The sequence below is a fragment of the Ixodes scapularis genome, unplaced genomic scaffold (genome assembly GCF_016920785.2).
Source record: "Ixodes scapularis isolate PalLabHiFi unplaced genomic scaffold, ASM1692078v2 PGA_scaffold12__126_contigs__length_90152505, whole genome shotgun sequence".
Lineage (NCBI taxonomy): Eukaryota > Metazoa > Arthropoda > Arachnida > Ixodida > Ixodidae > Ixodes > Ixodes scapularis.
Window position 1 is genome coordinate 38,831,998 of NW_024609838.1, and position 10,894 is coordinate 38,842,891.

The window sequence follows — 10,894 nt, forward strand, 5'->3', positions numbered from 1 at the left end:
CTAGGACAACGTCGAAAACAATATCCTATAGGATGACGTCAAAGACGACGTCTAAGACATCCTCAAGGACGACCTCTGGGGCGACCTAAAGGACGACGTCAAAGAAGACGTCCTTAGAAACGACGTCAAAGACGACGTCGTTGAGGACCCCCAGGACGACATCAAGGTTGATCTCTGGGATGACACCAAGGTCGTCCAGTCCTTCAAGGAGGGTACAAATGTGAAGGAGTGTAATAATGTGATCTAAATTGGTGTACTGCGCCAATTTAGATCACATTATTAATCACGCGGTTCTCGGCAGCAGGCACGGCGCGCCGTCAGGGAGCGCAGCTATGCAAATCGGCCGGCGCTCCGGTGCTCTCAGAGTGACGTTACTTCAGTGGCCATGTTTGCGTGACATCGATCGCTCAACTTTGCATCCGCTTACAAGCACGGAGAAGGACGTCATCCTACGTAAAAAAAATCACACACTAAAAAGAAAATGAAACGTTATAGCGAAATTACTTGCCTTTGGGTCCGTCCCTATTTTGAAAAACTCCCTGCCAAGGTTTTCCACAAATATAGTGAGAGTTTCGTCCTCCTTAATATCAATGCTTTTTGTGTAGAACTTTGAGTCAAGAACATCTATACTGCCATTTCTAACGACGTAGGCCCTGTCCTTGATGCCGGACACCACCAGAGTAGGATTCTTGAAGGATCCCGCCTTGGCTGTATACATGACGAAGCCATAGTCCTGGCCCATGTCTTTGAACGTCATTGGGGCGGACTGCTCATACTTTTTGATCCAGCCATTTGCTCTGAAATGGTCGATTACTTCCATGAGCGATACTCCTTCGGTTAAATTTACAACTCCGATATTAAGCTTTGGAGAAGCGACTGGTACGTCTCCCGGTGGCAATGTAGAAAAGTCCTTGATGATGTCCCTTAACTTGTGGTACAAATCCCTCGGATCTCCCGCTTCGGAGAGCGGTGCATTGTAGTCGTAGCTTGTGACCAGTGGAGAGTCTCCTGCTGAGGCTGCACTAAACCCGAAGTTTGTCCCTCCATGAAACATGTAGATGTTGACGGAAGCATTAGTGCGTATTAGTTCCTTAAACGTGGCCATAAATTTAGGCGGAGTACCTTTCTCTTGCGCTTCACCCCACAGAGAATACCATCCTACATATAATTCCATAAAGAAAAGCGGACAACCTTGCGAATTCACGGAATTCATGGCATATCGAACAGCGGCCACGGAGTCCGATGCGTACATGTTGGCAGCTTTTGGAACATCACGAATTCCTCCACACTCATGATCTTTCGCTCTCCAATAATCGGCAGTGAACAAGATGACATCGCCCTCGACGTGTTTCTTGAATATATTGTAAACTCCAGGCATGTAAGCGCTGTCGCACATTTGAATCCCGTACTCGTTCTCGATTTGAAGGGCTATTACCGAACCACCATTTCTGTAGAACGTTTCTTTTATCCTCGGCAACAGTTCTCCCAACCACTTCTCCGTAGCGTCCATAAAAGACTTGTCGGTCGTTCGGAACTTATTGGCCGCTGTTGTATTGTAGAGCCAAGAAGGAAATCCACCGTTGTCTCTCTCACCGCAGATGTAAGGGCCGACACGAAGGATCACCAGGAGGTCCTCTCGCTGGGCTTCTTTGCAGAACTGGATCACATCGTAGTTGTCCACAAAGTTTAACTTCCCAGGCTTAGGTTCGTGTCCACTCCACTCGACGTAGCTGGCTATGGTATTGAGACCTGCCATCCGCATCTTGTGCAGGCGATCCTTCCAGTATGCCCTCGGAACCCTGAAATAATCGATTTCTCCGGAAATGTAACGGAAAAACTTGTTGTCTTTCAGAAAACATTTGTTTTCTTTGTCAATCACAAACGATCTTTCTTGGCATCTCGAATAAAAAACAAATTGAACGAATAGGACTAGAGTCAATGTCCAGGAGTGGGCCCCCATGCATAACCACTTCTTTCTCAGGTAATTTTGTGTACTATATGCCTGCTTCAAAGCCCTTGCGCTCTATTTTTATGATCAAGGCAGTATAAATATTATGCTAAGAGGAACAGGTGTTCGGTTCCTGGCTGACTCTTTTACGCCGAATCGGGCCTTGTAGAGGGGTCTATGTTTGACAACCCTATTAAACATGCCGAGGTGCCGCTGTCTGTAATCAAGGTTGACTATACATGTAAATGTAGAAGTTGAACTAACTTAGGTTCCGTTTGCTATTTTGTTTTTAAAAATATCAAAAACGTCAGAACTGTAAATCTTAGACAGAGACGTGTTACCTGTAGAGCTTTTGGCTTTAGCAGTTCTACGTTTTGCGGTCTTTTAAAGGGCTATTGAGGTGAGGCGAATGACTACGTGTTAATTTCAGTGTTTGAAGTTTTAAAATTCTGCTTTTATGCACGCGGAATTTTTGAAGTTTCTCCTATTCATCTGAATCCCAGTCGAGCTAGTCCACACTGGCGCAGAATCTACATTTGTGAAACAGATATTGCCGCGTGCATGAGCAACGCTTCTCAGCATACCTAGAAGATTAGTGTATATTCTTATTCCGAGTGTAAAATATAAGGAGACCTGAATGGCCCTGCCTAGTTAGTCTCGCCCTAACTTACCTCCGAACTTTCTGGGTCGAATGTTTTAAAGACCGAGTGTGAAAGCCGAGCGCTGTATTTTCCACTCATTCACTCTCGCGCTAGCCAGTTGCCAAGCCGACGCACCATGACGAAGAAGCCTAACTTGAATGTTGACGAATGTTTTGAGGCTTAATCATACAATGTATATTTTGAAGGCCGTAACGGTTTAGCTAAACCAATAATTCAGGAAATCGACCTATTCGCATGTCTAATATAACGTGCAAAACACGTGAACTAGAGCGAGAAGTTTGCGAAACATTTGGTAGCCAAATAAACCACTAAAGTATGTGCTAAATGATACATACAGTTTTTCAAATACCTCTTTGGAGAGACGCATTATATAACTATACATGGCGGCCTACAGAACAAGAGACATGGCGACGAACGCCTGCCAGGGCCACCAGGGCTGACGAGGGCCCGTGCCACATGATGACTTTGTCGATGAGACGCTAAATACGGGCAATCAAAGTGAGATTTTTCAACGTTCCTCATGGAACGTTCACTGAAGCAGTTTTCGGCAAACTGGATTATTAAAAAGGTATTTTTACCACTGAATTACAGCCTTTCTTTTTCGTTGCCAGTCTTCGATTGCCGGACGAGGTGTTTGTTTACAAATGAATATTTCCTCTTTCTGTCTTTCGTTACAACTGTGGTTGCCCGTAATTGAACTCGAACCTGCCCTGAACTCTGCTGCACTGCTTCCGGAAATATGTCCTCAGCGGAGTCGACACTGTCCTCCACTTCCTCTGCCGGTCATCTTTCGTTGATTGGCAGCCACACGTATTGATGTTTCTCATGGAAGTGTAAAGCTACCATTATTTGGGACGGTGGCGCGTCAGTGGGTTTCGCTTGAAGCGGACCCTGTTTTTGACTGGTGCTCTTGGTAAAAAATCCTACCGGAGAAGCCCTGGTATTCACAAGTAGCGCCTCCTCTGTATTCACCGAACACTATTCCATCACCGCCCCCGGCTCCTGCCTGTATGATGATATGCTATGATATAATTTTCGTAGAATATCCTACTCTGTAGAATATTCCATGATATACTTATTTCAGCGCAGGAGAGAAGCGGCCTTGCAGAAAGGCAAATCATTCATACCAGGGGAATGAAGCTCTCGGCTAATTCCCTCCAGCCGTGTATATTTATGACCTAGGTCCGGTGCGGCAAATTGTTTCCGATTACCGCGCTCCCAGCGGGTGTGGGCGGACGTTATGTTGTTTTAAATAAATATGATTAATATAATTTGATCGATATGTTTCACGATATGTTTTGCTTCAGGGAGCATGTCACGGCGCGAGATTCGCACCGCGTTCGTGCGCACGCGGCTTTTTTTTTTTTTTTTTTTTTTGAGGAAATTCGTTGTTTTTGTAATGTGGTCAAGCATGGATTTTCGACATCACCACACCACCTGCTGTGCCAAGTGGGGAAACAATTACTGCCCATAGCCGGGACGCTGATGGTTTTGAGGTTTCTAGTTCCAGTGGACGTGAGGTACGCTCTTTTGGTCTTCTCCTCTTGCTTAAGTTTGTAGTGGAGATGTCCGGTACATAAAACTATTTATTATACCTGACCAGTGACTACAAAAGGTATAGCAATACATGAGCGCGTTGGCCCCGGTGCGGGCGCGTCCCCCCGCTTCCGAAAGTGTAACCCGAAACAGTTTACCTAGAGTCCCTGTATAGGCTCCCTACGGCAGCCAGAGTTGCGTGTTTGATTCCACGTGCCGCGTGCCGCCCTCGCCGCTATTCGCCGAGATCCGATCACGTGAGGAGCCGTATCAAGTGTCGTGCAGCAAAGTAGACGTTGCACGCGCCCCGGCGTACGCTCCCCGGCTTCTGAGCGCGCCGCGCGCCTCGAACGCGCGGCGCTGCTATTCGCCGAATTCAGTCACGTGAGGAGCTGCATCCACATGCCATGCATGAACGCGCAACTCTGGCTCCCATAGAAAGCCTCTGCAGGAACTCGGTGTTTACCCAGACTCCCGCGCCCCCTGGCGGTATACCTTAGGAGGCTCCGGTTGCCAGACGCCGGAAACGAAACTGAAACTAAACGTGTGGTGAAACCGAAACTAAGCGTGATGTCCACACTACTCCCCCTTCCATAAATGTAGAAAAATTAAAGTAATACATGGACAAATAGTTACGGCACAAATGGTAAGGGGTGAGAAATCCTTCGACCACCACGCGTCCACCACTACTTCTCAAGGACATTTTAAACAGGTTTTCAACTAACCTGATATGAAAAGACGGGCAGTTTAGCCACTGTCGCTTCGTCGCCAGTGACAAGCCCACTGGCGCAAATCCGAGTCGGATCTTTCTTTATAGCCTGCGCCTGCAGCGCCGTAGGCGTCGGGTTCCTGTGTGACGATGATTGTGGCAAAGCAGGCACGTGCCCATCTTCCACATCTGCAATCCCGTCGACGCCTCCTCCTGCGTGGCTCCCATGGCAAGCATTGATTAAAACGCACGAGCTCGCCTGCACGTTGATCATTTTTTCACGTGCACAACATCACAATTGAGGTGAGTGCTAAACTTAAAGGAGCTAATAATGGGTGGTATTCACTAGAGACATAGTTGAGCTCGCCGCTGCAGAGCACGTGTTGACGGCGAGCTTCAGCAACTTTTCCAACACGCACATTGCACACTATCAAGATTGTCTTATTTTGGGAGACCATAAATAAGAGCTCATCCCGATCATAAGCTTCGAGCAGTCACTTCAAATATGGCGTCCAGTGGATAATATTACCTATAGGTTATTGTTGACAATTAATTGCCTCAAGACGACGTATGATTTACTTATTTTATGCAGCTGAATCTTCTGTCGCGGAAAACTATTGACAGCGCGTGGGACTGTCGCTACGGCGCCCTCGGCGACTGCAAGCACGCAGCAGCAATCCCGTCTCTCCCGCCTTTCCTTCTCCCAAGGTTGGGAAGGAAACTTGAGCAGGCTCACGGCCGTGGTGCCGTCGTTGTTATGGGAGTCCTTAACCCAGTATACAGGTGCGTTTTCTTTTTCTTCAGGTGGTCATTTTCGTCGTTGCCGGGAGGAATTCTTTCAACCGTTGTCACGAAACACTATACCCGAAAGCTACACGAAACTGTAGGTAGAACGCAGGTTTACAGCGTTGCAAATGGGGGAACCTCGACGGAACGAACTGGCTATCGTTTCAATAGCTGGCCGCTAGATGGCGCGACGTGTCGGGCCGGTGTCAAGCAAACGGCGTGTGCCGCGCGCCATTTGCTTAGCACAACTTTCCGTGGCTGAGACCAAAGCTAAGGAGTTGCCCAGCTTGAGCGCCGCTCAAGCCTGTACACGCGCGGTCTTCACTTTTTCAGAAATGAACCGCGCCTCAGCACGCTTGCTGACGTTGCACGCGAACAATAAATGTGTGAAAGAAAGCAAGAATTACAAAAGCGCGGAAAGGGAACCATTGTTATCGTTTTGCTAGAACGTAAAAGGCGGCGCATTTTATTCACGTTTTATGAGCACGGGTGAGTAGATGTTGAAAGACGTTTACACACCGTTTCTATATTTACGAAATCACAGCCCTGCGTGCTATCTTTCGAGGCCAGCGTAAATTTGTCCGTCGCTAAGAAAAGCGAGCAAAACAGCGACCATACGCACGAACGCTGAGGATCGCAGCGGCCAGAACCTCTTTGTGTACTAAATGGTGGGATATGAAGATTGCACTGATCAGCATGCGATCTTAACGGCTCAGCACGCACATGTACGTCAGTTGTGAAAGCGAACAAAGCACGCGCAGTACGTACAAGCGCTGGAAATTGCATAAGAGTCAAAATTCCCTTCTACCTGCATGATACCGTGACTCACTCATAAATCTGAGGATACTCATTACAGGATCGCATATAAAGACTGAACTTCGTGGAGCGAATGAATTTTAACGGCGACATCCGCGCGGCAAAACTACAATACAACGCACAGTCGTGTATACGTCGAAGCCGAACTCTATTTGAGAGATTAGTGGTAAACGACGCCCAAGCTGATACAGAATGTCAAAGTGTCAGTTACGTGAGCGACTCCACCTGCACGCAAATGACGCACTTCCAAACGCTGAAATACCGAGTGTACTAGCAACCAACTGCACTAGATTAGGCCAGGTACGAAATTGCCCATAAACGCCCCTTGCACGAGCAGCTTACGCCCCTCTCCCCTTGCGGCTCACCTCCCATCGTTCGAAGCGCCACCGTTTTGGGGGCACGGCTGCAATGGTAACTACGGCGTTTTCTGTTGAATATGTGTGTTTTGTGGCATAGCGTACAGATGGCGTTTCACCGTACTCGATGGAGCACGGAGTTTTAAAGCGCGACAAGAGGCGGATTGAAGGAAGTGAACGGAAAGGGGGGAACCTCCCCCCCCCCTTTTTTTTTTCTTTTTTTGAGGTAGTTCTACAATTGAGGTAATCAGGAACGTTGCTAACAACGCACAATATCATCAGCATATAGGGTGTTCACAAAACACGTTTGAATGGCTCGAACGCGGTTCCAACTTCGGAGCCCGGTCGTAAATCAGAGCCAGCTCTTTCACTAGCTCGTCATCCGCGCCGACCTTTGGTCCCTGCAGGCTAGGGCCGGAACCCTGGCCAACGGCCCCAGCCCACCTCGAGCGCCCCCCTTGCATGTGCAGCTGCGAGCGACACCTTTGTTCCGGAAAAAAAAAATATCTGCACCATCTATGAGGCAATGACTGCAAATATATCGCGGGGGTGTCTTTTTTAATTTGTTTCATTAACACTTTTTGGCCAATTTCGAATTAAAGAACCTCAACTTCCCTTTTAGCTGTCAGAATTTTTCTAGTCACTGACACCTTAAAGGAACACGGACAAAGTAATTATGGTGGCCAAGGCTTTTAATTGTACAGACATGTGAGAGCCGAACTACCCAGAACAAAATTTGCGAATTGAAATTCGGTTTCTTTCCGCCCGAAAGCCGCCGATCGAGAACTGGCCGGTTTGAGTCGCACTCACTCTCTTCTCTGTAATCACAGGCCGTTCCCTAAGGTTTAGACACAACCACCAAATTTAATCAAAGTCGTAGGTCATTTAAAGCACACACTCAATATTAAAAATAGAAACAAATAAGAAACCCACTTTCTGTGGCTTCCAAAAAGCTGCCAATACGTTGATTGAAAAACAAGTTGCACAAAGAACCCGAAGCATTCTGTGCGTTCACTTCCTTGGTTCACTGCGTAATTCTCAAAATGGCGTCGTATCGCATACCGTGGGTCTCGCGGGCTGGACAGCGATGGCAGCGGACGACGGACGTGGGACCTCTACTTCAGAACTGTCGTTCGCGGTACCAACGAATCTGTCTTTCTTGGAAAGAAAAATTTACGACCAATCGAAAGAATTGGTATTCATCCCGTACGACACGCCCAATCACCAGGCCGATTTGCACGAAGACGTCGCTGAGCCGTTGTCCCTTCTCGTGGTTGAAGACATCGCTCGTGGAAACGTCAAGCACGTAGTTCGTACTTCGAGTTGAATATGCACGCGTACGATTTCTTTACTAGCTTCGAATGTGGCCAATTTGTGGTGCTGCCAGGCTTCGAGGCGGGAGTGAATTTGCTGGAGGGAAATCGGCAGCAAACTTTCCTGCTTACAGTAGACCGGCTGCATTGCCACGAAGCGTTCCCCTAGTAGCTCAGTGGATGGAGGGCCGCTTCGCACGCGACGGGCCCAGGTTCAATCCCTGGTGTAAACGTACCTTTTTTTTTCTTTTTTTTTTTTTGGGGGGGGGGGGGGGGGCGGGGGAGGCGGGGTAAACCATCTTGCAATATTTACATATCTTTTGTTACAATTATGACTGAAATAAAAACAAATGTTGTCGACGATACGTCGCTGAACTAAATGGTATAGGATTCCCTTTTTGACACCTAAGAATTCAATGTAGCCACTTTCCACAAATGCAAGGAACTCAGGAATCGGGTAGCGTCCACTTTCCGAGTCACGCGGCGTAACTGTTCTACAGGAGTTGCACACAATCATAGGTCCTGATCCCGTTGATCTTTCGGAAACGTGTGCAGAGTCTGCCTCACAATGCCACTTTCAGATGCGGGACATGTGAGGCAGCTATTCACGCAACATCTTGGGGGTATTCTTTTCGGAGCCGATCACGGGAATTCACCACAGACACTCAATACTCATTTCCCACTCTGCAATGCATAAAACAACTCATCTTGAAGTTCTGAACAGCGAGCAGAACAAACATAACTCCAAAGGAATCGCACGGCAAACAGTTCCCGCAAAGCATTTCGTCTGCTGCGCGAGGGAAAATAAAAAATAAAGCGCACGGTTGGGTGTACCCACGTGACTTCCGGCTGTCTCTCATCCTCTATAGGTCTGTTCGATTCGCCTGAACTGCCTGAACTAGTTCAGCAGTACAGGAACTGGTGTATTCGATTCAACCGGCAGTTGCACGGCCGCTGCACTGGCGCGTTCGATTCATCCCAGTTCTGAACGAAGTTCAGACCCAGTCCCTTAAAATCTTGCACCGACTCCGGAGTCAGTTCAGCGTCCGAGGAGAAGCAGACGACAAGAGCACACAGCGATAGCAGACGACACTTCTCGTCCATCTCTGGTCGCGGTGCCATTTTTCGCAGCTCTTGCCCAAATGTCTGCGATGTTTAACAATAACGCCGATACGGAGGTTGAATTTCCTCTCCTCTATGATAATAACGTACCTGCAGTGGACGCGGAATTGAGATCATAACCGAGGGTAGGAATTCGCTTGATTATGATATTCTGAGAGCATTTTAGGCACCTGCTTGCGTAGGTCTGGCTCCCTGTGGTAAGTGTTGAAATATTGGCTCACGTAAATTGTTTCTTTTTAATGCCATGTGGGAATCCACAGTGTTGATATTCTTCCTTACAGACACGGAAAAGGGGTTGTATTCTTGATATTCCCCCTTCAGTTGCTCTTGGATGCATACTGACGACTCCGATACATTGCAGAGGTCTGGGATTGAGTACATTGGCCCTCGCATGCCCCGTAGCTGAGCATAATACTGCATGCTTTGTCCGCAGTATCTGTGGACGCCCACCAACGGGCCTGGGAAAAACGCCGGGAATCGGCATTGGCTTGGTGGTTTTCTCGCAGGTCTTTCTTGAGAATCAGAATAAACGCTTCAGCTTGACACCAAAGTTACGGTTGATAACTGTCTTGGGCAAAACGCTATCGTCAGGCCTTCGTCTTCAAGGTAACCGCTACCGACCGCGCGCTGCCGCCAGTGATTCCCGACGCAAAATCATACTGATGCCGCTAACCTATCGTCGAAATGCGAAACTCGAGAGACTTGGAATGAATACAAAGGATACGAAAGCTTATGAAAACGACAGGAACCGAACGGCCGTTAAAAACGTAGACAGAAACAGATTTCGAGCAAAAGACGTTTTAGTGCACTCCAATAAAAATTTTCACAGAAAAGATTCTGTTATTATACTTTAAAACTAAGGAAACATTAATGGTCTCATCAAACCGCGACTAATCTAATTTAGCATACAACGTGCCGTGGAAAAACAAGAGCCAACAGATGCAGACGACACCCTGCACTTCCGCTCGGAAAGCCGATTACAGCGCCAGTCCTAGCGCGGCGGCTGTACTGGCTCGGCGCCGCCGCTGCACGACTCCTGCACTCGTCTGAACTCGGACAGAACTAGTTCAGAACTTTCTGGCCGAATCGAACAGACCTTATATTTCTCAGATTTCCGTGCGGAGGTTTCGGTTTCGGTTTTGAGCAGTTCCGGATTTTGACTTTATTAAAGATATACGTGAATGTGTAGCAAAATATTAATTGGGTAGTCTACCGACAGCATAATAAATCACCTGGCAAAAAAGGAAAGAAAAAAAAACATTTTTGGAGGTGTCAGTGTCCCAATTAATTTGCATGGCGTGGCGGACCGAGTGTATATTAATGTCACTCCGCGGGCAACTAGGCTGTGGAATTTGTCGATAAGAACGTCCAAGATGAAATCACGAAGCAACAAGCCTGAAGATGATGTGCCACGCGTTCCATCGGCTGTAGGAGACTCTAGGAAGAGCAGGCGTGGAAAGCGCCTGTCGGCCAAGCCCGGATATCTTGCAAAACGTGTCGCTTTTTTCACCCTTCACGGTAAACGTGTACGAATATGTGACCTGATTCATTTCCCCCATAGCCTGTACTTCTTTCCTAGGTTTCCGTGTAATCCATTGTTCCGCGAAGTAGGTCCACAATGCCACATTTGCTATAAATCCCTTCAA

At 47.7% G+C, this 10,894-nt stretch overlaps 1 protein-coding gene across 1 annotated transcript; it reads right to left on the reverse strand.

Annotated features, from left to right (window-relative positions):
• Positions 1-463: 463 nt before the first annotated feature.
• Positions 464-1,960, reverse strand: LOC120840446 (beta-galactosidase-like). The gene has a single exon (XM_040210994.1). It carries the CDS (start codon positions 1,958-1,960, stop codon positions 464-466), a length of 1,497 nt encoding a protein of 498 aa, XP_040066928.1.
• Between the last annotated feature and the right edge of the window lie 8,934 nt (positions 1,961-10,894).

Coding starts and splice junctions, on each gene's coding strand:
- LOC120840446 (XM_040210994.1), bottom strand. CDS start 1,960: ATGGGGGCCCACTCCTGGACATTGACTCTAGTCCTATTCGTTCAATTT.